Here is a 25,836-nt window from a genome sequence, read left to right as displayed (position 1 = left end):
TTAGTTTCTTCACATCTCTGCAAAACTTCATCAAGGTTTCGCAAGCAACTATCAAAAGAATTCCCATAGACAGAAAAATCATCCATGAATACCTCTACAATACTCTCACAAAAGCCATGAAAAATAGCAGACATGCATCTTTGAAAAGTAGCAGGAGCATTACATAAACCAAAAGGCATACGCCTATAAGCATAAGTTCCATAGGGACAAGTGAAAGTGGTTTTCTCTTGATCTTTAGTTTTAACAGCAATTTGTGAAAACCCAGAATAACCATCAAGAAAGCAAAAATGAGTATTTTTAGATAGCCTTTCTAACATTTGTTTAATAAATGGTAAAGGGTAATGATCTTTCTTAGTAACCTTATTAACTTTTCGATAATCAATGCACATTCTATAACCTACAACTACTCTTTGAGGTATGAGCTCATCATTATCATTAGGCACAACAGTCATTCCTCCTTTCTTAGGAACACAATGCACAGGACTAACCCATCTACTATCAAAGAATAGGATATATAATACCAGCTTCAAGGAGTCTTAATACCTCATTTCTTACCACATCCTTCATCTTAGGAATTAGACGACGCTGAGGTTCAACAACAGGCTTCGCATCATCTTCCATATTAATGGCGTGTTGGCAAATAGAGGGAGAAATCCCCTTCAAGTCATCAAGAGTGTAGCCAATAGCACCTCGGTGTTTCTTCAGTATTTCCAATAACCTTTCTTCTTCAAACTCTGAAAGCTTAGAACTAATAATAATAGGATATATTTTCTTATCATCAATATGAGCATATTTAAGATTATCAGGCAATGGTTTTAAATCAAAGACAGGATCTTCCTTTGGTGGTGGTGTTGTACCTAGATCTTCTACCGGTAAATCATGTTTAAGAATAGGTTGACGAAGGAAAATTTCATCAAGCTCATCTCTTTCTTCCCTAAAAACTTCACTCTCACTATTCTCCAAATGTTGCTGCAAAGGATTACTAGGAGCAAGATCAATAGATGCACATTGTTCAACTTTAAAATCACTATTAGGCGAATCAATTTTATAGGGAGTTTTGGTAAATTTAGAGAAGTTAAACTCATAAGATTCACCAGCAAATTTAGTCAAAATTTTCTCTTTCTTGCAATCTATAATAGCTCCACATGTATTCAGAAAAGGTCTACCAAAAATGATAGGACAATATTTACTAGCAGCAGAACCAAGTACCAAAAAGTCAGCAGGATATTTAATCTTACCACATAGAACTTCCACATCTCGAATAATACCAATTGGAGAGATAGTTTCTCTATTAGCCAGCCGAATAACCACATCAATATCTTCAAGTTCACAAGAGCCAATTTCGTGCATAATCTCTGTGTAAAGCTCATAAGGAATAGCACTAATACTTGCACCAATATCACATAATCCATAATAACAATGATCACCAATTCTAACAGATAGCATAGGAACACTAGCTTTCCTAGACTTATTAGGATGCGAAACAATATTAGAAGCATCTTCACAGAAAATAATATGACCATCTTCTACATTTTCAGTCACAAGATCTTTAACAATTGCGACAGTAGGTTCAACTTTTACTTGTTCTTCAGGTTCTATAGGTTTCTTTTCACTTTTATGAACCGCACTATTTATAACAGAGTACTCCTTCATTTTAGCAGGGAAAGGAGTTTTTTTAATATAAGCTTCAGGAATAACATGATCAATAATTTCAACTACAACACATTTATTTATAGATGAATCAATTTTATCTTTATACGGTTCATGATACTTATCAAAGTTCTTCTTAGGCAATTCATAATGAGAAGCAAAAGCTTTATAAAGATTTGCAGCAACTTGAGAATCAAGACCATAAGTAGCACTCATATTACGAAATTTATCGAGATCCATAAAAGCTTCAATGCATTTATAATCATAAATTATACCCGATTCTCTATCCTTGTCGTTCTCCCAACCTTCGCATTTTCTTGGATCCGATTAAGAAGGTCCCTTTTAAACTCTTCCTTGTTGCGTGTAAATGATCCAGAACAAGAAGTATCCAGCAAGGTCTTGTCTTGAAAAGAAAGTCTTGCATAGAAATTATCAATAATAATATTACCAGGAAGCTCATGAATGGGGCATTTGAGCATTAAAGACTTCAATCTCCCCCAAGCTTGGGCAATACTCTCTCCTTCATGAGGCCAAAAATTATATATGCGATTCCGATCTTTGTGAATCTCACTTGGAGGATAGAACTTAGAATAAAACCGGGGCACAATATCATTCCATTCAAGAGAATCCCCATTATCCAGTAATTTATACCAATGCGCCGCTTTACCAGATAGCGATACAGAGAATAGTTTCTTCCTCACTTCATCCATAGCAATACCTGCACACTTGAATAAACCGCATAATTCATGTAAGAACAGTAAATGATCTCCAGGGTGGACAGTTCCATCCCCTGTATAACGGTTACCCACTACACGTTCAATAATTTTCATAGGTATTTTGTATGGTAATTCTTCCTTACCTGGCGCCTCATCCACTACCTTTGCAGTAGTAGTAGATTTCCCAAATAAACACTCAAGAGAAGATCTCTCCATAATGAGTTATAGCAGCAGGCAGAAATAAAATCAACACAAACAGTAGAAATTTCCCTTACCAATTCCACTTACCAATAGCGCTTCACTCCCCGGCAACGGCGCCAGAAAATAGTCTTGATGACCCACAAGTATAGGGGGTGTATCGTAGTATCTTCGATAAGTAAGAATGTCGATCCCAACGAGGAGCAGAAGGTGTTGACAAGCAGTTTTGATGAAGGATTCACTGTAAATGCTCACAGACAAGTATTCAGGGGGTTTTGATGTAACAGATGAATAAAGTACGAGTAAGTAAAGTGCGAGAGTAACATTTGCAGCGAGTGGCCCAATCCTTTTTAGCACAAAGGACAAGCCGGTTTGTTTACTTATAATGACCAAACGTTCTTGAGGACACACGGGATTTTAGTCTAGTACTTTCGCTACATACGGCTAATTAATCTTCATTGTTTTGATAAGTGTTGTGTGGGTGAACCTATGCTAATGTACCGCCCTTCCTAGGACTAATACATACTTGTGATTATACCCCTTGCAAGCATCCGCAACTACAAGAAAGTAATTAAGATAAATCTAACCACAGCCTTAAACTCTGAGATCCTGCGATCCCTCCTGCATCGATATACCAACGGGGGCTCAGGTTTCTGTCACTCCGGCAACCCCGCAATTGGCAAACGAGTACAAGATGCATTCCCCTAGGCCCATAAAGGTGAAGTGTCATGTAGTCGACGTTCACACGACACCACTAGAAGAATAACACCACAACTTAAATATCATAACATTGAATACTACTCAACCATAATTCACTACTAACATTTAGACTTCACCCATGTCCTCAAGAACTAAACGAACTACTCACGAGACATCATATGGATCATGATCAGAGGTGATATGATGATGAATAACAATCTGAACATAAACCTTGGTTCAATGGTTTCACTCAATAGCATCAATAACAAGTAGAAATCAACACCGGGAGAGTTTCCCCTATCAAACAATCAAGATCAAACCCAAATTGCTACAGCGGTGACGAGGTGCAGCGGTGGAGACGGCGGTGATGATGATGAAGATGATGGTGATGGTGATGGAGATGATGTCCAGCTCGATGGCGGTGACGATGGCGTCGATTTCCCCCTCCGGGAGGGAATTTCCCCGGCGGATTCCTGCCCGCCGGAGAGCTCTTTTCTCTCTGGTGTTCTCCGCCCCGCAGAGGCGGCTGTGGCTCTGTTCGACGTACCCCCTCTGGCTTAGGTTTTCGGGACGAAGGCGTACGCGAAGAAAAGGAGGCGAGAGGGGGCTGTGGGCCCCCTCCTCACAGGGCGGCGCGGCCAGGGCAGGGCCCGCGCCGGCCTGTGAGGGGGGCCCATGGCGGCCCTCCTCAGCTCCCCCTTCTGGCTCCCTTCGTCATCTGAAAAATAGGAGTTTTCGTGTAATTCCCGTCAATTGTTGATCTTCCGAAATATTGCGTTCTGACGATGCTTTTTCCAGCAGAATCCTGGCTCCGGTGCGCGATCCTCCGATAATCATGAAACATGCAAAATAGATGAAATAACATAAGTATTATCTCCAAATATGAAATGTATCAATGAATAACAGCAAATTATGATATAAAATAGTGATGCAAATTAGACGTATCAGCTGGTAGGGCTGACGCCAATGGCGGACATTATCACGTCAACTGGGCGAGGGTGTGTAGGCCGCTTCGGCTAGGGGGGTTGGGAATCCCAGATCTCGCACGCACGGCCATCAGCCTCAGGGTGCGTTGGATCTGGAGGATGCACACCGACCCCCTGCGACCTTGGCGCGAGTTGGACATGCATTTCTCGAGGACGGAGCTGGATGTCTTTGCGGCCTCTACCTACATGGTAGTCGGTAAACGGGGAATCCGCCCTGTTCTGGGAGGACAGATGGTTGGACGGCAGATCCATCAAAGAGATGGCGCCGGAGGTATACGCGTTGGTTCCAAAGCGCCGACGGAAGGCGTGCATGGTCCATGAAGCGCTGGTTGACCGCACCTGGATCCCCGATATAGTAGGTGCACCGAGCGCCCTGGCATTATGTCCAGTTGTGGGGTAGACTCAGGGACATTCAACTATCTGGGGACCCGGACAAGTTGGTTTGGCGGTGGACGACGGATGGACAGTATTCAGCCTCCAGGGGTCAATCATCTCAGGGTCTTGGAAGCTCAACTGGAAATCCTGGGCGCCACCTGGGGTGAAGTTCTTTATCTGGTTGGCCTGTCTTGACAGGTGCTGGACGGGTGAGAGGTTGGCACGGCGGGGACTGCCGCATGCGCCGAGATGCCCGTTATGTGATCAATCTGCTGAAACCATGAGGCACCTCCTTACAGGATGTTCCTTCTCTAGGACGGTGTGGTTTGAGGTTCTGTCGTGGATCCGATCCACCTCAGGCCCACCCACGGCTGAGGGTGACTTCGCGGAGTGGTGGTCGCTTGTGGTGCGGACTACCCCTCGCCAGCTGCGCAAGGGCACTTCGTCGGTTATCATGCTCACGGCATGGTGGATTTGGAAGCATCGGAACGCGGCGGTCTTCGACAATGCGCGGCCTTCGGTGACATCCTTGTTCAACGACATCGCTGCTGACGCGCGACTTTGGGCGGACGCGGGAGCCCGGGTTGTGCGCCAGTTACTCCCCTAGTCTAGGTTTTTTTCCTTTTTCTTGGGTCGAGTTGTACGGCGTGGTGTGTCCGTCCTCGGACTTGTACATAAACTCTTCTTTATCTATCAATGCATCGAAACGCAAGGCTTTTGCGTTTTCACGAAAATGTTTGTGGCAATAATACACGAGCATTTTGAGTTGGAAGTTCGCATATCCTCTACATCATCTAGGTTTTCATATGCGTTTACATATGTTGAGTTAAAAGAAGGAGTAGTAGAAGCGCAGGGGCATTAAACTAGTAAGTATGAAATTCCCAAATTAATATCAAATAAAAATCTTTAATTTAACAAGCATTTGCGATTTCATTTCCACAACCGCCTCACATGAAAAAGCTAATGTGTTAATCGGCTAGTGTCGAGTACACGACCTCCCGAGTGTATTATTTCGGGCACCTTGAGTCCGATTACATGCCAAAATTCACTATTTCACCCAGTACAGTCTGTTTAAAATCCACATTTCAATTATCGACGATATGAGGTCTTAGACAACGAATCCAACTCACCAATACATTATCACTGATTAATTGTCACTATATACATTGATATCTTCGAGAGCTTAGTAGTGCACAACATGAGGTTGTCCATCCATGGCGCGGACTCCCGTAGTTAGAGCATCTCCAACAATTAATGTAAACTAAAAAAACATGTCATATAGGGCACCTCAGAGAAAAAAAAAACTCCAATAAGTGATCTTAACAAAAAAGCGGCTCAATTTTTTTTGGGCACGCCCTAAAATTAGCGGTTAGTGATACAAATATACATCACCAGGGGGATGACGCAAAATAAAATACAACACCTCGATGTGGCCCAACCTTCACTTTATCATTTCCTATCCCCCCAACTACCCCCGACTATCCCCGCCGGCACCGGTCGAAGCTCTGCCGTGGAGGCCACCTCTGGAACTCCAAAACCCCGTCTGTCCCTGCCGGACCTCCCGCTGCCTAGTTCCCTAGCACCGCACCCTCCGCCTCTTGGTTTTCACGCCAACGTCTCCCAGCTCCACCGCAATTGAGCGTCATCGTGACAACAACAAATCATTGCAATGCCTATTTCCACCGTTGTGGTGCCGCCGAATACAAAGGGGTCGCGACCACCGGACGTGGCCGATGAGATGACCCAGAGTTTAAATTTTTTTGGCTCTTCAATCTTAGGAATCAAATGCCATGAGTCCAGTAGAAGTGATCTATGTATTTTTTGTGGTGTTTGTAGTGTTGACGATGAAACTATTTTTGAAACACTAAAGCTTCCATGGGTGGAGGCATTGGAATTTAGATCAAGTGCCCAATTCTAAATCACCTGAATTTGCAGAAAAAGTTTAAGTGAAAAAAAAGTTGTACGCACAAAATCAGGTGCCATAAAACTGTTTTTTGATGCCCCATTTTACAACCTTGTTGGAGACGCTCTTAGGATATAGCTTGAGAGAGAAGTTCTCTCGGAACTCGGGAGAGGTAGGCGAGCAGTTGGTTGATTCCAATAGTCTCTTAAAGAAGAATGAATAATGTACTCCCTCCGTCCTAAAAAGATGTCTGAACTTTGTCTAAATTTGGATTTATGTAGACGCGATTTAGTGTATATTTATATCCACATTTTTAGGTAAACTTTTTCTTACCTGAATTTAAACAGAGTTGAGACATCTTTTTATGCGAAGAAAGGAGTACATGAGTTTTGGGATGGTATACACCCTATATTTTCCGTCGTTGCGAACAGGCCAGATGTTAGGTCAGACAAACAATGAAAAGAGGAAGCCGGATTATTTTGCGAGAATGTCCGAGCTAACATTCGAGTTATCACACCAACACGATGGAAAAGCAACGCGTCCTAGCTAAAAGGTGCAGTATGATGCAGCTAGTCCAGGTTAGATAGAGCAGTGCATCTGCCCAGTGCTACCGCGCGAGCCACCTTTTTCTTTCTCTTTCGCGCGAACAACATGTCCAGAGCACGTAGTATAAAACGAGCCCTGCATCTGCACGTACGTTCATCCATCGCAAGTACAGTAAGCAACGCGCAGCCCAAACCCACCAGCTCGCTCTGATCCACCGACCACCGATCACCGACCAAATGGCTCAGCGCCGGAGCGGCCGCTCGTCCACGCTCTGCCTGGCCCTCACCGTGATGGCCGCGATGTGCGCAGCGTCCTCCGCGCAGCAGCCGCCGGTGCCGCCGGCCGTGCCCGTGCCCGTGCCGACCGTACCGATGCCACCAGCCATGCCAGTGCCGGGCGTGCCGATGCCACCACCCATGCCAGTGCCAAGCGTGCCGGTGCCACCGGCCGTGCCAGTGCCGAGCGTGCCTGTGCCGCCGGCCGTGCCTGTGCCGAGCGGACCGAGCTGCCCGCCGGTACAGGCCTCCCTGTCGCCGTGCGTGAGCTACTTCATCGGCAACTCCTCGTCACCGTCCGACGCGTGCTGCACCCAGATGCAGGCCATGTTCCAGTCGCAGGCGCCCTGCCTCTGCGCCGCCGTGGCCGCGGTGCCCTCCCAGCTCGGCTCCGTCATTGGCCAGATCCTGCCCACCGCGTGCAACCTGCCGCCCAACGCATGCTCCGGTACGTGGCTACGTGCTGTCAGTTATTAGCTAGTACAGAAATTCTGCTCTACAAGATTCAGGCTACTGATGTAGTATGCTTTGCAGCCGTGACAGGGACGTCGGGCTCTGCTCCGGCTGGTGGCTCAACGGCGCCATCGTCGGGGACTCCTACCGATGCAGCTGCTGCGCCGGTGGCCGACACGAACCCGGCAACGCCTTCCGGTGGTGGGGTGAAGAAGAATCCGGAAATGGTTGGTTCGGCTGCCGTGGCGGCTGATCGCAACGGGATCTCTGCTGCCGTCGTCATGGCCATGGCTGCCTCGTTCCTGGCCGCTCACGTCCTCTGATCTCATTCCGTAGTTCCGGGGCTTGTTCTGAATTCGTGAGACGTGTCGTTTGTTGTCATCGAGTTTGTATTTCTGTTCCACACCATGTAGTCTGTTGGAAATATTAATATAGCATCGACCAGTATCAATATAGTTCCCAAACTGTTTCGCAAAAAAAAAAATTATAGTTCCGAAACTACTTTTTGGGAGATGGAAAGAAAAACTCCTTTTTGGGAGGCACCTTGGCTTGATGGCATTGCTTCTATCGACATACTTGTTTTCGCATCCTGTAAGAGAAAGAAGTGTGCATCTCACAAGCTTTGCATGAGAACGCGTGGGTTGCCGAGAATACTATGGCTGAGAGCTTCTCTTTGGATGACCGACCGGTTGGCCAAATTGTGGTGCTTGCCTGCTTTGCAAGAGCGAACAAGAGTCTATCAATCACATTCTTACTAAGTGCCGCTTCTCGCTTCGCGTTTGGTTCTATCAATGATTGATTGGGTCTTCACTATCTTCATATCCAACAATGGTCTTTGCTCTCTACGAAGAAGTGGTGGATTAGCCTCCCGCGAGTGCTTTGCCCAACCGAAAAGCCTTTGCCTCTAGTGTTTTGATCACCTCATGGGAGATTTGGAATGAGAGAAACACTAGGGTGTTCCGAAACAAGCATGCACCGCCTCCTATAATTCTTGAAAATATCAATATCGAGGCAAGTTTTTGGATCCTCGCGGGGGCTAAGAAGTTGAGAGAGATCATTCCGGGAGAGTAGGCTTTGTTTCCGTCAAGTGAGCCGGCTTGTAATATTTTAGTGCAAACTTTGCGTTCGAACTTCTTCTTAATTAATGGAATGGGGCAAAGCTTTCGCCCCGTTTCAAAACTAATGACAAAATCTAACATGGTATATAAAACCAACAAAGACCCATACCCCATAGCGAGATCGCGCTTTATAATACTTGCTCTGTCCGGAAACAAGTGATTCAACTTTATTTAGATTCACAATTTTATCTAGATTCACATGTATCTACACACTAAAACGCATCTAGATATATACAAATCTAGACAAATCCAAATCACTTATTTTATGGAGTACTTCACAAGATTGGTTTCTTACTACAGGGTTGATGATTAAAAGATCGTGGTACGGTCGGACGTAGTCGAGTGAGAGTTGACGAAGCCGGTGGTCGATGCACTGCCTAGAAAGAGAGAGATATGGATGTAAAATCAAGATTTCTCGTGAAAACCCCATTCTTACCCAATCGTTTGCTCACACGGCAATCTAGGTGCGGATTAGAGCATGTACAATGGCAAAGAAGGCATGCCTTTTTTAACCCTCCACATCATATAGAGAAAGCACTAGGTATAAACAATTGTACAATGTATCATCACTAGCAATGAATGAGAATTAATTAGTTATTAGTAAGAGTTAACTTTCTAAGAGAATGACATATGGTACAACGCATAAAATAGCTTTCTCTTCTAAGAGATCATCCCTTAGCGACATGAATATAAAAAATCTAATGGACACCTCTAATAAAAGGCTGGCGTCAATCTATTATACATGCCATTAAGCGAAACATTACAAGTCACAAATAGTCAAACACGAATAAATTCAATTGCAACTGTGGATTGGCCCAATAGAGTTCCATTTGGTCGAATATAGTCAGGTTCTATCGTGCACATACAAGGCCATGCCTCTGAGGTTTGATGAAGAAATGACCACGGAACTTTGTGGGTTTTTTTTTTTTTTTTGAAAGGGGGCAAAAGCTTTGCCCCATTCATTGAATAAGAAAGAGTTATGGTTTGTTACAAGCCGAGTACAAACTCGGAAAACAAAAGATCACTCTCGCGGCATGATAGAACCCAAATGTGTAGCACCCGCCGCGCTCCAAAGAGCCGCCTCAGGTATCATCAGGCTAGCTTCATCGGGCAACTTGGTTTCCTCCAATGTCTCACGGTGCTGGATTTCCTTCCTCCAGCTGTAACCCTGTAGCAAACGTGTTTTTCCTGTTAGTTCATCAGACAAAAAATACAAGAACATTTTGAGGAAGGTTTAACATGGAAAACAACCACTCGAGAGTCGAGATTCGATCACTAATATTGCGAACCAGAACCAGAGAGAAAGACAGCGTTCGCAAGGTGTGGCCTCCAGGGAAGGCGAGGGTTCTCTGAACTTTCGGTGGTTTCAGTGGTTTTCAGTCAAAATTTCGGCGACACCTGAATTTGGGCTAGATTGCAACAAATGTTGGGGGGGCGCAAATTCCATCAAAATTGTACGGATTTGGCGCAACTCAAATTCCAGAGGAGATAAAACTCTTACCAAAACCAGGGGTTGTAGACTTGTAGTGCATGTCGAAGCCAGAGGCCAGGACGTCCGGCTCTTGTGCCACGCGACAGAGGATGGTTGCGCTCGCCGTCCAAGACGACGGAGGCTACCGCGCGCGCTGTACCGCAGGTTGTAGCCGTCGACCACCGGCGCGCATTCGCCGCCTCGCCGGAGAGCTGAGCGGCGATCGACACAGGATCAACTGGATCCCGCCCGTGGCAAATGCCAACGTTCTCCGCTGCGAAACTAGCTAGCCGAGAAGGCCACCGGGGTCATCCAATTCTCCACTACATCAGTGTCATTTCTACAGATTATTTGCTTACCATAACTAATTTATAAAGGGATTGCAGTGTGCCAATGGGGACACCCCTGATAACCTTGCACGGATCATTAGTACTGTGTGAAGTGAACTTCTCTAGTGGAAGAGAACCATTTTCTGCCTGCGATGCGTTTAGTTAGACATGCATGATCGATGGATGCATGAATTTAACGCACACCAGCAACCCATCAGAGAAGCGTTAAAAGGGCCCTAAATACTTATAGCAGATTTATGCAAAATGTAGGCAGATTTATGTAGTAATATTAGGCTAAAATGTGTCTGGACAAATCTGTGAGAGCAAATATGGAACGGAGGCGGTACTACGCGTCCTGTCCGTAGAACCATTTGCTGAGAGCAACACATGCTTGGATTAGACCTTGGTTGACAACCAAACGAGGCAATGGAACAGTCCCTGCCCTGACAACAGGCTAGGCCCACTTCTTTTAAGCTTCTGCTTATGCATAAGCCGGCTTATGTGTTTCGGTGGGGGGAAACTGTGGTGGAGAGAAGCTCTTAGAAATTATCCTTCCTATTCTTTTGGGCTTGTGGAAATCTAGCTTATATAGTGTGTTGAGTTGTGTAATGTCTGTAATGCCCTCGAATTTGATATATGCTCTAAATAAGTGATGGCACCATACGAGTGATAGTTTTTAGCAGAAAATAACATATGAACAAATGAGAAAAATTATGATAAGTCAAACGATAACTAGAATATGGAGTTGCAGTATAATTCATTACATGTCCAAATAAAAAAACGATAACTAGAATATGGAATATGTACCAAAATTTATACCAAACCCTCCCAGAATTTCATAGCATACACAAGTGCCCAGAATTTCGAACAGATGATTTGTGTAAAAAATACTAATGCTAAGTTCAAGACAGTTCATGTAAGCAATACAAACAAATTCCAGAGAACAATTGACATCACATATTTCGTCCTATTAACAACCGAAATTCGAGCTATTGGTTGGGAGCATTTCTACAAGAGATTTGAGACAATAATTGCAAGCAAAACGAGCTAAAGTAGGCTAGGACGACATCGTCCGGCTGAAGTAGTTTACAGGTTGTGGAAGACGAGATGGATGTCGCTGCTGCGGGTAGGATAGCTGGGGACGTGCTGCTGCGGGAGGACGAGCTCAACCTAGCTACTGCGGGGAGGACGAGGTCGTCAGGATCTGGAGGTCATCGTCGCCGGTTGGGGAGGATGAGGCTGGGTTCCGGCTGGGGACGCTCTGCTGCGGGGAGGACGAGCTCGAGTAGGATGGTGAGAGGCGTCGCGGCGGCGGCCGGGGTGAGGAGCGGCGGCGACGGCCGGGGTGAGGAGCGGCGGCGGCGGCCGGGGTGAGGAGCGGCGACGGACGAACCCTAGATACGCATGTCTCTCGTGCGCGTGCGTGGCTGGGAAGAGGAATTTCTGCGTACCTGTTCCCTGTTTGCTTTTTTTTTTTCTCTTTTCACTTGAGTCAAACCTGTTGGCTGCTGGGAATCCTGGGAGTGGCAGTTCGGCCGTAAAACTGAAGAAAAGGAGGGGCAATTGATATACCTGTTCGGTAGAAGCTCGGGAAACGTCTCAGAAACGGGTCGATGGCAGTTTCTGCGTAGAGACAGGAATGGGGCTTCACGGTGGGGAGAAGCAGGCCAGAAATTTTCCCTTCTTTTGGGCTTCAGCTTCTGTGGACCTAGAAGCTGCTCTATAAGCCCAAAAGAAGTGGCCCTAACTGCAGGTCCTGCTATGTTCCGTGCCACCAACATCACCAAAACTAACTGAAAGCCACAGCGATGTGAATTAACCAATTTAGCCGGGTTGGCCACCAACCTCTTCTCCAAGAGCAGAACCCAAAGCACAGTATATGCTAGTGACATAATCACATTCTGCAGCAAATCCAAGCGGCCGGTAGACCTTTCTCTCACTGTCCCAGAGGGCCGGCAGTGGCACCGGTGAAGTTGACACAGAACATTCTCCGATCAGTTCACCGGTGATCCTCGAAAAGCAGCAGCTGATCGCAGCTTCCAAACCATCGCCGGACTGCCCAGGGCTGCTACCGCCGGTTAGATAGACCGGCCCATCCACCCGCCACTGTTTCCCAAGCTTTCCACCCGTCAGGGTCTCGTGTTTTTCCCAACAGTTCGCCGTATAAACCCTCTTCCCCTCGTCTCGTCATCGTCAGTTCTCCACCGAAACCTGCCTGAATCAATCCAATCCACTGAGAACTATCGGCGATGGCTCGGCGTGGGCTCGAGGTGGCTTGTCTGGCATTGCTCGCCGCGGCGACGGCGACGATGTGTGCAGCGCAGCCGCAGACGGCGGTGCAGCCGATGGCGATGCCCACGTGCGCGCCGGTGCCGATCAGCCTGTCGCCGTGCATCGGCTACGTCTTCGGCCTCGGCTCGGCGTCGCTGCCGTCGTGCTGCGCGCAGCTCCAGGCCTTCTTCCAGTCGCAGGGGCCGTGCCTCTGCGCCATGTCCAAGCTCGCGCCCAGCCCCTTCGGCCTGGTCCTCGGCCAGGTCCAGGGCATGATCCCCAACGTGTGCAACCTGCCCACCGACCCATGCGATGGTGCGTGACCTCGCATACCAGCATTTACTACTGCACAATGTCCTACTGCAAAATGTTTGTACTGACGAAAATCTGAGAAAATGGGATGAAATGTACCTGCAGATATCCTCGGTGCAAGCACTTCGACAGATGACTCGACGCCGGCAACCGCAAATGCCACGGTACCAGCTGCGGCTCAACAGGATCCGACTGCCGCAACAGCACCTGCAGCGGCGCCGGTCGCCGAGCCCGCAACCACGTCGTCCACCGGGGCAGATGCGGTGCCAGATGACAACTCTCCTGCCGCTGCCACGGCCACAGGGAAGGTAGGCGCTGGATCAAAAGATTCACAGGGTACTTCAAAGTTCCCGGAATTGATGCACGCAGCGGGTGCACGAAGCTCTGCCGCTGGCACCGTGTTGATCAGTGTGCTTCTCGCTTATGTTTCTGCCATGTTTGTGTAACCTGCTTAGCCACTATACTACTACTACCTACATACCACAAAGAATGTGCTGATGTACCATACGATACACTGTAGATTCAGACTACACTGTCCTATACTATGTTGTTATATGAATACATACAGCCTCAATGTTGAAGCAAAGCAAATGCTCTGGAGTTAAAATTCTGATGGCCCAGGTTGGATACAGCAATTGAATCAAATACAGTTTCTTCGATGGATAACCCTTAGGTGCTAGCGTGTTCCAATTTCCACACAAGTAATTTGAAAGAAAAGGTCAAGTGCATGACAATATAATCTCCGATAATTCTACATATTAAGTAGCGTACCACCACATCATCAGTCTGCAGTTGAAATGTTAGATTGAATAGGCTACAACAGAGCTTAGCCACCGAAATGCACGTCAGCTACAAATCCTCATGGGTCATCTCATTCCGTCATCGGCCATCACCGTGAAATACAAGGCTGGGATCTTGGGGTGGCTGTTCTGCTTGTCGACAACTCAGCCAGCAAGTCCACGTCCATCACTCAACATGGTGTTTAGGTCTATAACAGCGTCTTGAAACAATATTGAGAAGATAGTATAAATAAGGGCACAGACCATCGAAAACAGTTGCTAAGATTAATGGAAAACCTGAGGAGAAAATATATATCCTTAACTAGAAACATGTAAGATTAATGTGCTCAGCAAATGCAGGGTAGAAAGCAAACAGTTAACAAATACTATTATGAGGATGATGCAATTACATATCCTAGCCTAGTTGCCACGGCCAGCACATTATCGACGATATGTCTGACGGATCATAAATTTTCCAACTAGATAGTGAAATTATAAGTTCAATTATTTTACAGAATCACTTCCGCAATCTGTTGGAAAAGTTTAACTTCAATAAAGACCTATCATCCGCATAGTAGAACTGAAAATGTTACTCCCACCAATCCACAATAACTGTCTGAACTAAATCCCTGACACTTATTATGGATCGGCGGGAGTATATTTTTTATTTGAACAAGAAAATGGTGCATTAAAATTAAATATCCTTCAGCATTACCAAATGGTAATCCCAACTCAATTAAAAGAACAATTCCAGGATGCTAGTAGTTCATACGATTTCAGAATTAATCCAACATTTAATATAGCAAATAGAAACAAGCCAACCACTAAAATTGCCAGCGCGAATCACATGTTTCTTTATTGAACATGACAGTAAAAGAAGTTACACTCAACAGATGGCTTTGTACGCTCAGAAAATTAATTTGAACACGCAATGTCATATTATCATGCATATTCAATGTGATGTTTTAGTCTTAGTTGTCTGCAGGACTCTACGTCACCAAATGTTTAATAAAAGATAGGTCCGTAGGTAGTAGACCATTTATCCTACAAAGAACTACATTGAACTATTAGTGAACGCACGTGTATATCCAAGGTTACTGAGAAGAAATTATCATTTAAGACAACACATTATAACCTATCTTAATAGCCCAATTTACCAGTAATTCAAGGTCTTCGTATCAAATAAGAAACGAGAGAGACAACTTACAAGATCATGCAGTTAGAGTACACACAAACAGTTCACTTAAGTGTGCGCCGCACAAATTCCTCCAGCCGCTCCCATACCTCAAGAGCAGCTGGTCTGTCTTGATGCCTCTTATTTTTGCTTATCTGCACCATAAGCCCGTAAAACAATCAAGCGGCAGTCAGTGAGAGCAAATAGAATTTGGCTACAGCAACCAAAACAAACTAAGATTTCTCTTAGACTCACAGATATGATTTTCACATTCCACTGTTTGACCACTTTCGCTGAATCCACACTATCATCTTCAAAGCGTACAAAGAAACCAATAACTGAAACAAGTTTAAGAGGTTAGGCCACAGATAGTACAGATACTCCAGGCTGAATGAGAAATGGAGCAATCTACAGATTCACACTGCATTATGAAACGTATTTTGCCATTTCTGACCAAGTTACTTAGGAGCGTTGTTAGGGATAGGGACATTGGGTGCAGCCAACCCTATAATACGCCATTAGTTGGAATTAATATCCTATTGTTAGAAAGGTTCCTATTAATTAGATATTGAGTCCTTTTAATAAGATATGATTAGGTTAGTTGCCATATGTATGGATAAGTCTAACATATATATCCAGTAACTGTGCATCCATCTCAATTAAGCAATGAGAAATAATCTGTTATACTCCCCAAATATTGTTTCTCTCACCTATGTTGTACCCTCATTCCAAGTTTCCAACAAGTAACTCCGCTCACTCATCTTCCCAATGGTATTTAATCACACTAGGGAACTTGGCCCCTGCCCATAATAAACCCCATGCTGTTGTACCGATGGTATTGACACCAACAGATGATGCCCATTATAGCAAAGAACTAGCATCAGTAATGCGACCTGATGCTGTCAACAGATGATACCCAGTCTAACAAAGAACTAGCATCAGAAATGTGACCTGATGCGACATTGAACACTACAGTAGCTGTGGTTTCTTCCTCTTAAGTCAATATCAATGGCAGAACAAGCATTTCAACCCAATTGGAATAACAAACTAAGCACTCTAATACTACTACCTATACAGAAAAACTACCCTATCTCTCTGCAATGTTGATGGACAATTTGTTAGAATTCCCTGAACCTCGGTACGAAATCTTGAATTGCTTCAACCACTGATGTGTTTAACTTGTAGTTCTTGAGCAAAATGAAGCTCTGAGATCCTTATGCAGATTGCAGATATACAAAGGACAGTAAAGCACTACAAAATTAAGCAAGAAATCCTCACCCTTGTTGAAGATGTCCACATGATCCTTGAAGGGCCAGTCCTTGAACTGCCACTCCTTCCCTAGGACAAACACGGCCACGACTCGCGCCCAATCGTCGGGCTTGAGTGAAGCCGGCTTGTCCCTCACCTCGAACGCCACTGGACCCCCAGCTCCGCTGCGGACATGCTTCTTCTGCACTGTCACGCACTCAGGCTTTGGGCTCCCCTTGAGCGCGCGCACCTTCTCGTCGCTGGGCACGAAGACGAAGTCCTCGAGGAAGTCCCTCACGTTGTAGATCGTAATGAGCGTCTGCGAGGCGCTGGGCACCAGTATGATGGGCACGAAGCCGTCGCCGAGGGACTTGTCGGCCTTGGGGTTCGCGAGGGCGGCCGCGGCCGCGGAGGGCTCGGTCCGGCCCGCGGACGGCGCGCTGTCCTTGTTGCGCACGCGCTCCTCCTCGCGGCGCAGCACGGCGTGGTAGATGGCGAGGAAGTCGCGGCCGCGGGCGTCGAGGATGGAGTTGCGGTCCTTGAGGGGGCGCTCGATGGCGCGGACGTGGGCGGTGGAGGCCTCGTCGTCGTCGGGCTCCTCCGGCGGCGGCGGCGGCGGGTGGGCCTCCTGGGTGAAGGACGGGAGGAGGGGCTCGGTGGGGAGGGTGTTGTGGCCGAACTGGAGGAAGTCGAGGAAGGTCTTGCGGTCCGGGAGGGAGACGGGCGGGATGCGGCGGAGGCGGGCGGCCTGAAGGAAGTCGGTGTGCTTGAGGTCGTTGTGCTGGGCGAGGAAGACGGCGGCGGAGAGGGGGTAGGGGCGGCCGGACTGCTTGGAGGCGAAGGCGGTGGCGACGTTGGCGGGGAAGGAGTAGTCGGAGCCGAAGAGGATGTCGTCGCCGGAGAAGATTATCTTGTCCAGGTCGCCGCGGCCGGCGTACTCCCGGAGCACGGAGAGGGGATCCATGGCTACGCCTAGCTTCGTTTGGTGTTTGGGGTTTTCCTGTCTGGATCTGGTTCTCGGATGTGGCTGGGGCATATTGGGTTTTTGAGCGTGGCAGCCCATTAAGCGGAGGCCTAACATAAATGGGCTAGGTAAGTGTGCGCAGTTTAGACCCATGGGCTATCTTCGGCAGAATTTTGATACCTACAGCTACAGCCCTTGCCTTTTCACTCTAAAAGTCTAAAATATAAACCACATGACAACAAAATGTAATCTAAAAAAAGACAAAACAAAGTGTTTGACATAATTTTTTCCGTCTGCAGTTTTAGCTTCTCTCGCCGACTTCAGCCGACGTTGAGACTTTTTCTGATCTACAATGGATTCTGATAGAACCGGGTTTGCGTCTCAGAGTAAGAGTGAGATGTAGTAGCTTTCAAAAAAAGAGTGAGATGGAGTGCATGATGTAGAAGTTGGACCTGCCGGTGAGGAGTTTGACCACATGGTTTTTTAAGGCGAACGGATGCCACATGAGTTAGCAGTAGCGAGGGTGCACACAACTGAGTACAACAAATTTTGGATCTTCAAGAACAAGACGAGCAGCATGGGGACTGGCGCAAGCGGTGAGGTTTCATGCTCTATGACCAAATATGTACGTGATACAATTTTTGTTTTTAGGCGATTGGTGGAGAGTCCTGAAGGCTGTCCCATGGACGATCAGGAACAATGCGACATTGACGGGGGATTATGATGGCTTCATGAAGCCGCCATTGATTGAGTTACAACACATGTCGATCTAGATAGAGATCTATAACTTCCCAGAAAGCTACCATCCTCTAGCGATAAAAATATTGAGGAAGGAAATCGCTTGAGTTAGATTAATTGCATTTATGTCCAGGAACTTGAAGATTGATGTGTTGAACGCTTTGAAGAGAGTTGTTTCGATCTCTCGGGAAGGACAGAGGAAATTATCGTTGTGCACTATGAAAAGCTCCCGCAACGGTGCAAAGTTTGTGGTCTGCTTGGACATACTTCTATGGAACATGGCAACGTCATCCATGATATTAAAGCTCTAAAGTTTGATGATTGGCGTCTGGCTAATCTAGGTTCACGAGCAAGGTTAGGAGTTCAAGAACGAGGAGGCGAAACTGGTCTTGGGCGTGAAATTGGATCCGTAGAGCAGAGCGAATATGGGATTTGTCGAGACGAAGATGTTGGAGATATACATCAAATACTAGCTAAAACCTGAAAGGATGCACCATCTTTGGTTGCAGCTTGAGTGGTCTGATACGTCTCCAACGTATCTATAATTTCCGATGTTCCATGCTTGTTTTATGACAATACCAACATGTTTTGTTCACACTTTATATCATTTTCATGCATTTTCCGGAACTAACCTATTAACAAGATGCCACAGTGCCAGTTCCTGTTTTCTGCTGTTTTTGGTTCCAGAAAGGCTGTTCGGGCAATATTCTCGGAATTGGACGAAATCAACGCCAAACCTCCTATTTTTCCCTAAGCGTCCGAACACCGAAGAAGAGTCGGAGAGGGGCCAGGGGCCACCACACCACATGGCGGCGCGGGCCGGGCCTAGGCCGCGCCGGCCTAGGGTGTGGCGCCCTGTGTGCCCCCGCGCCGCCTCTTCGCCTATAAAAGCCCTTTCGACCTAAAAACGCAGTACCAATTGACGAAACTCCGAGAAAGACTCCAGGGCGCCGCCACCGTCGCGAAACTCCAATTCGGGGAACAGAACTCTCTGTTCCGGCACCCTGCCGGACGGGGAATTGCCCCCGGAGCCATCTCCACCGCCGTCTTCACCGCCATCTTCACCGCCATCGCTGCCTCCATGATGAGGAGGGAGTAATCCACCCCTGAGGCTGAGGGCTTCGCTGTAGCTATGTGGTTCATCTCTCTCCCATGTACCTCAATACAATAATCTCATGAGCTGCTTTACATGATTGAGATTCATATGAGTTTTGTATCACTACTATCTATGTGCTACTCTAGCAATGTTATTAAAGTAGTTCTATTCCTCCTGCACGTGTGTAAAGGTGACAGTGTGTGCACCGTGTTAGTACTTGGTTTATGCTATGATCATGATCTCTTGTAGATTGCGAAGTTAACTATTGCTATGATAATATTGATGTGATCTATTCCTCCTACATATGCATGAAGGTGACAGTGTGCATGTTATGTTAGTGCTTGGTTTAGTCTGTTGATCTATCTTACACTAAAGGTTACTAAAATATGAGCATTATTGTGGAGCTTGTTAACTCCGGCATTGAGGGTTCGTGTAATCCTACGCAATGTGTTCATCATCCAACAAAAGTGTAGAGTATGCATTTATCTATTACATTATGTGATCAATGTTGAGAGTGTCCACTAGTGAAAGTGTAATCCCTAGGCCTTGTTCCTAAATACGCTATCATTTGCTTGTTTTCTTTACATTTCTTGTGTTACTACTGCTGCAATACTACCACCATCAACTACACGCCGGCAAGCTATTTTCTGGCACCGTTGCTACTGCTCATACTTATTTATACCACCTGTATTTCACTATCTCTTCGCCGAACTAGTGCACCTATTAGGTGTGTTGGGGACACAAGAGACTTCTTGCTTTGTGGTTGCAGGGTTGCATGAGAGGGATATCTTTGACCTCTTCCTCCCTGAGTTCGATAAACCTTGGGTGATCCACTTAAGGGAAAACTTGCTGCTGTTCTACAAACCTCTGCTCTTGGAGGCCCAACAACATCTACGAGGAAAGGAGGGGGAACGTAGACATCAAGCACTTTTCTGGCGCCGTTGCCGGGGAGGAAAGGTAAAAGGTACTCACACTCCGGACCTCGGCTACCAAGCTATTTTCCGCCGTTGTAAGTACTCGAAGCTATTTCCTTTAGATCCTGCAATTGCATCTTTTTGTTTCTTGTTTACACTAGTTTGGCATAATGGACAACAATGAGCTTTTTACTCTATTTCCTGATTTAAGACATGGATGGTTTGATCCGAAAATTAAAAAACCCATGTAATATGTTAGTATGAACACTTTGAATACCATTGTTGCTAATGATATGGAAAATTCTAAGCTTGGGGAAGCTGGTTTTGATGAGCATGATCTTTTTAGTCCCCCAAGCATTGAGGAGAAAATTTACTTTGATGATACTTTGCCTCCTATTTATGATGATTATGATGATATTGGTCTTTTGTTACCGCCTGTTATGGAGAGTAAATTTGATTATGATTACAATATGCCTCCTATATTTGATAGCTACTTTGTTGAATTTGCTCCCACTATTACTAATAAAATTGATTATGCTTATGTGGAGAGTAATAATTTTATGCATGAGACTCATGATAAGAATGCTTTATGTGATAGTTATATTGTTGAGTTTGCTCATGTTGCTACTGGATATTATTATGAGAGAGGAAAATATGGTTGTAGAAATTTTCATGTTACTAAAATACCTCTCTATGTGCTGAAATTTTTGAAGCTACACTTGTTTTATCTTCCTATGCTTGTTACTTTGCTCTTCATGAACTTGTTTTTTTACAAGATTCCTATGCATAGGAAGCATGTTAGACTTAAATGTGTTTTGAATTTGCCTCTTGATGCTCTCTTTTGCTTCAAATACTATTTCCCGCGAATGGATTATTAAAACTGCTGAGCCCATCTTAATGGCTATAAAGAAAGAACTTCTTGGGAGATAACCCATGTGTTATTTTGCTACAGTACTTTGTTTTATATTTGTGTCTTGGAAGTTGTTTACTACTGTAGCAACCTCTCCTTATCTTAGTTTTGTGTTTTGTTGTGCCAAGTTAAGCCGTTGATAGAAAAGTAAGTACTAGATTTGGATTACTGCGCAGTTCCAGATTTCTTTGCTGTCACGAATCTGGGTCCACCTCCCTGTAGGTAGCTCAGAAAATTAAGCCAATTTACGTGCATGATCCTCAGATATGTACGCAACTTTCATTCAATTTGAGCATTTTCATTTGAGCAAGTCTGGTGCCATTTTAAAATTCGTCAATACGAACTGTTCTGTTTTGACAGATTCTGCCTTTTATTTCGCATTGCCTCTTTTGCTATGTTGGATGAATTTCTTTGATCCACTAATGTCCAGTAGCATTATGCAATGTCCAGAAGTGTTAAGAATGATTGTGTCACCTCTGAATATGTTAATTTTTATTGTGCACTAACCCTCTAATGAGTTGTTTCGAGTTTGGTGTGGAGGAAGTTTTCAAGGATCAAGAGAGGAGTATGATGCAACATGATCAAGGAGAGTGAAAGCTCTAAGCTTGGGGATGCCCCGGTGGTTCATCCCTGCATATATCAAGAAGACTCAAGCGTCTAAGCTTGGGGATGCCCAAGGCATCCCCTTCTTCATCGACAACATTATCAGGTTCCTCCCCTGAAACTATATTTTTATTCCATCACATCTTATGTGCTTTACTTGGAGCGTCTGTGTGCTTTTATTTTTGTTTTTGTTTGAATAAATGCTTGTGTGGGAGAGAGACACGCTCCGCTGGTTCGTATGAACACATGTGTTCTTAGCTCATAATATTCATGGCGAAGTTTCTTCTTCGTTAAATTGTTATATGGTTGGAATTGGAAAATGATACATGTAGTAATTGCTATTAATGTCTTGGGTAATGTGATACTTGGCAATTGTTGTGCTCATGTTTAAGCTCTTGCATCATATACTTTGCACCCATTAATGAAGAAATACATAGAGCTTGCTAAAATTTGGTTTGCATATTTGGTTTCTCTAAGGTCTAGATAATTTCTAGTATTGAGTTTGAACAACAAGGAAGACGGTGTAGAGTCTTATAATGTTTTCAATATGTCTTTTATGTGAGTTTTGCTGCACCGGTTTATCCTTGTGTTTGTTTCAAATAACCTTGCTAGCCTAAACCTTGTATCGAGAGGGAATACTTCTCATGCATCCAAAATACTTGAGCCAACCACTATGCCATTTGTGTCCACCATACCTACCTACTACATGGTATTTCTCTGCCATTCCAAAGTAAATTGCTTGAGTGCTACCTTTAAACAATTCAAAATTTATTACCTCTGATTTGTGTCAATGTTTTATAGCTCATGAGGAAGTATGTGGTGTTTATCTTTCAATCTTGTTGGGCAACTTTCACCAATGGACTAGTGGCTTCATCCGCTTATCCAATAATTTTGCAAAAAGAGCTGGCAATGGGATTCCCAGTCCCAAATTAATTAACAAAAATAGACACTCCTCCATGGTACGTGATTGTTGGACGGCACCCGAAGGATTCGGTTAGCCATGGCTTGTGTAAGCAAAGGTTGGGAGGAGTGTCATCATAATAAAACTAAAATAAAAAGGCACTCCTTCATGGTATGAGATTGTTGGCAGGCACCCGAGGATTCGGTTAGCCATGGTTTGTGAAAGAAAGGTTGGAAGGAGTGCCAAACAAAAATAAAATAAAATGGGAGCCGCTCTTTGAAGGTTTGTCTGGCAAGGGGGTTAGAGTGCCCACTACCATTCGTTGACAACAACAAACACCTCTCAAAATCTTACTTTTATTGCTCTCTATATGTTTTCAAAATCAAAGCTCTAGCACAAATATAGCAATCGATGCTTTCCTCTTTGAAGGACCATTCTTTTACTTTTATTGTTGAGTCAGTTCACCTATCTTTCTCCACCTCAAGAAGCAAACATTTGTGTGAACTGTGCATTGATTCTTATATACTTGCTTATTGCATTTGTTATATTGCTTTGCATTGACAACTATCCATGAGATATACATGTTACAAGTTGAAAGCAACCGCTGAAACTTAATCTTCCATTGTGTTGCTTCAATGTCTCTACTATGAATTTATTGCTTTATGAGTAACTCTTATGCAAGACTTATTGATGCTTGTCTCGAAAGTACTATTCATGAAAAGTCTTTGCTATATGATTCACTTGTTTACTCATTGCATTTACATTGTTTCGAATCGCTGCATTCATCTCATATGCTTTACAATGGTATGATTAAGATTATGTTGGTAGCATGTCACCTCAGAAATTATCTTTTATCGTTTACCTACTCGAGGACGAGTAGGAACTAAGCTTGGGGATGCTGATACGTCTCCAACGTATCTATAATTTCCGATGTTCCATGCTTGTTTTATGACAATACCAACATGTTTTGTTCACACTTTATATCATTTTCATGCATTTTCCGGAACTAACCTATTAACAAGATGCCACGGTGCAGTTCTGTTTTCTGCTTTTTGGTTCCAGAAAGGCTGTTCGGCCAATATTCTCGGAATTGGACGAAATCAACGCCAAACCTCCTATTTTTCCCGAGCGTCCGTAACACCGAAGAAGAGTCGGAGAGGGGCCGGGGGCCACCACACCACATGGCGGCGCGGGCCAGGCCTAGGCGCGCCGGCCTGGGGTGTGGCGCCCCCAGTGCCCCCTGCGCCGCCTCTTCGCCTATAAAAGCCCTTTCGACCTAAAAACGCAGTACCAATTGACGAAACTCAGAAAGACTCCGGGCGCCGCCACCGTCGCGAAACTCAATTCGGGGACAGAACTCTGTTCGGCACCCGCCGGACGGGGAATTGCCCCGGAGCCATCTCCACCGCCGTCTTCACCGCCATCTTCACCGCCATCGCTGCCTCCATGATGAGGAGGGAGTAATCCACCCCCGAGGCTGAGGGCTTCGCCGTAGCTATGTGGTTCATCTCTCTCCCATGTACCTCAATACAATAATCTCATGAGCTGCTTTACATGATTGAGATTCATATGAGTTTTGTATCACTACTATCTATGTGCTACTCTAGCAATGTTATTAAAGTAGTTCTATTCCTCCTGCACGTGTGTAAAGGTGACAGTGTGTGCACCGTGTTAGTACTTGGTTTATGCTATGATCATGATCTCTTGTAGATTGCGAAGTTAACTATTGCTATGATAATATTGATGTGATCTATTCCTCCTACATATGCATGAAGGTGACAGTGTGCATGTTATGTTAGTGCTTGGTTTAGTCTGTTGATCTATCTTACACTAAAGGTTACTAAAATATGAGCATTATTGTGGAGCTTGTTAACTCCGGCATTGAGGGTTCGTGTAATCCTACGCAATGTGTTCATCATCCAACAAAAGTGTAGAGTATGCATTTATCTATTCTGTTATGTGATCAATGTTGAGAGTGTCCACTAGTGAAAGTGTAATCCCTAGGCCTTGTTCCTAAATACTGCTATCGCTGCTTGTTTACTGTTTTACTGTGTTACTACTGCTGCAATACTACCACCATCAACTACACGCCGGCAAGCTATTTTCTGGCACCGTTGCTACTGCTCATACTTATTTATACCACCTGTATTTCACTATCTCTTCGCCGAACTAGTGCACCTATTAGGTGTGTTGGGGACACAAGAGACTTCTTGCTTTGTGGTTGCAGGGTTGCATGAGAGGGATATCTTTGACCTCTTCCTCCCTGAGTTCGATAAACCTTGGGTGATCCACTTAAGGGAAAACTTGCTGCTGTTCTACAAACCTCTGCTCTTGGAGGCCCAACACTGTCTACAGGAAAGGAGGGGGAACGTAGACATCATGGTCCGCCCCCTTTGAAACTCACCAGTGGTTAAAACACAAAGACGCTGAGATTTGCCAATATCTCTCTGTTGTGAAGGGCATGACAGCTGAGATTTGCTAGTACCCCTCTCAGTTACCTGAGTTCGGTTTCGGGTGGACCACTAAGGGTCTGTTTGTTTGGGCTGCAGCTTTTGAAAATCAGCTGTAGCTGGTGGGCTGTGAAAAAACAGCTGTGGGAAGCAGCTGTTGGAAGCAAAGATTTGATGTTTGGCAGGAGCGCTTTTTATAGCTGTTGCTGTTGGTTTTATGAGTGAAATGTCTGTAATACCCCCTACGTGCTGAATATGTCATATAAAAGCGAAATAACTATTTCTAACTGTTTTACTATATAATTACCTTGTCTAATAATATTATATATAAGTATCATGTTTAATAACCGAATTACCTCAATTTATCTTGTATCGCAAAAATAATTTTAAACACGATTTGTATTGGAATAATTTTGGAGTGTTTGGTTAGAATTTATTGACAGACTATTCGTGGCTTTTGTAAAAAAGTGTAAATAATGTTACAAGAGATATCCATATTATCAAACGTATAACATCGTATATATATTCATCATAAGATAGTACAATTCCTTATACTGGATAGTTCCAAGAGTGTTTGAGCAAGGAGCATAGAAGAATTAATCATCGTTTTTTTACAGTAATTAATCATCGTTGGTGGAGAATCTTCCGTGAAAGATTAGCAGTGGCGCTGTTAGCTTGTACACCAAATGGTTTGAAGTCATCCATGTACAAAAAGATTCCAAAAGACGGGAGGTGGTGGGGCTGCTGCAGATGAACT

At 45.0% G+C, this 25,836-nt stretch overlaps 3 protein-coding genes across 3 annotated transcripts; 2 read left to right on the top strand and 1 right to left on the bottom strand.

Moving 5' to 3' along the window:
* The first annotated feature begins 7,249 nt into the window (after positions 1-7,249).
* On the top strand, positions 7,250-8,302 carry LOC127348553 (uncharacterized). Its single transcript, XM_051374541.2, has 2 exons — positions 7,250-7,796; positions 7,883-8,302. Exons 1-2 carry the CDS (start codon positions 7,310-7,312, stop codon positions 8,122-8,124), a joined length of 729 nt encoding a protein of 242 aa, XP_051230501.1. The 5' UTR covers positions 7,250-7,309; the 3' UTR covers positions 8,125-8,302.
* A 4,605-nt stretch (positions 8,303-12,907) lies between these two features.
* Positions 12,908-13,872, top strand: LOC127293560 (uncharacterized). The gene is made up of 2 exons (XM_051323202.2): positions 12,908-13,305; positions 13,408-13,872. The coding sequence occupies exons 1-2, from the start codon at positions 12,969-12,971 to the stop codon at positions 13,746-13,748; spliced, it is 678 nt and encodes a 225-aa protein (XP_051179162.1). The 5' UTR covers positions 12,908-12,968; the 3' UTR covers positions 13,749-13,872.
* A 26-nt stretch (positions 13,873-13,898) lies between these two features.
* LOC127293559 (protein CDC73 homolog) lies at positions 13,899-17,524 on the bottom strand. The gene is made up of 4 exons (XM_051323201.1): positions 16,534-17,524; positions 15,511-15,593; positions 15,289-15,410; positions 13,899-14,302 (listed from the first exon to the last, which is right to left on the bottom strand). Exons 1-3 carry the CDS (start codon positions 17,465-17,467, stop codon positions 15,321-15,323), a joined length of 1,107 nt encoding a protein of 368 aa, XP_051179161.1. The 5' UTR covers positions 17,468-17,524; the 3' UTR covers positions 13,899-14,302; positions 15,289-15,320.
* Positions 17,525-25,836: the final 8,312 nt, after the last annotated feature.

This window comes from Lolium perenne, chromosome 4 (assembly GCF_019359855.2).
Source record: "Lolium perenne isolate Kyuss_39 chromosome 4, Kyuss_2.0, whole genome shotgun sequence".
Lineage (NCBI taxonomy): Eukaryota > Viridiplantae > Streptophyta > Magnoliopsida > Poales > Poaceae > Lolium > Lolium perenne.
Note: the sequence above shows the minus strand (reverse complement) of the source record. Positions and strands in the feature narration are given on the sequence as shown.

Coding starts and splice junctions, on each gene's coding strand:
- LOC127293560 (XM_051323202.2), top strand. CDS start 12,969: ATGGCTCGGCGTGGGCTCGAGGTGGCTTGTCTGGCATTGCTCGCCGCG. Junction 13,306..13,407: donor GCCCACCGACCCATGCGATG/GTGCGTGACCTC, acceptor ATGTACCTGCAG/ATATCCTCGGTGCAAGCACT.
- LOC127293559 (XM_051323201.1), bottom strand. CDS start 17,467: ATGGATCCCCTCTCCGTGCTCCGGGAGTACGCCGGCCGCGGCGACCTG. Junction 15,594..16,533: donor TGTGGACATCTTCAACAAGG/GTGAGGATTTCT, acceptor AACTTGTTTCAG/TTATTGGTTTCTTTGTACGC. Junction 15,411..15,510: donor GGAATGTGAAAATCATATCT/GTGAGTCTAAGA, acceptor CTTATGGTGCAG/ATAAGCAAAAATAAGAGGCA.
- LOC127348553 (XM_051374541.2), top strand. CDS start 7,310: ATGGCTCAGCGCCGGAGCGGCCGCTCGTCCACGCTCTGCCTGGCCCTC. Junction 7,797..7,882: donor GCCGCCCAACGCATGCTCCG/GTACGTGGCTAC, acceptor TATGCTTTGCAG/CCGTGACAGGGACGTCGGGC.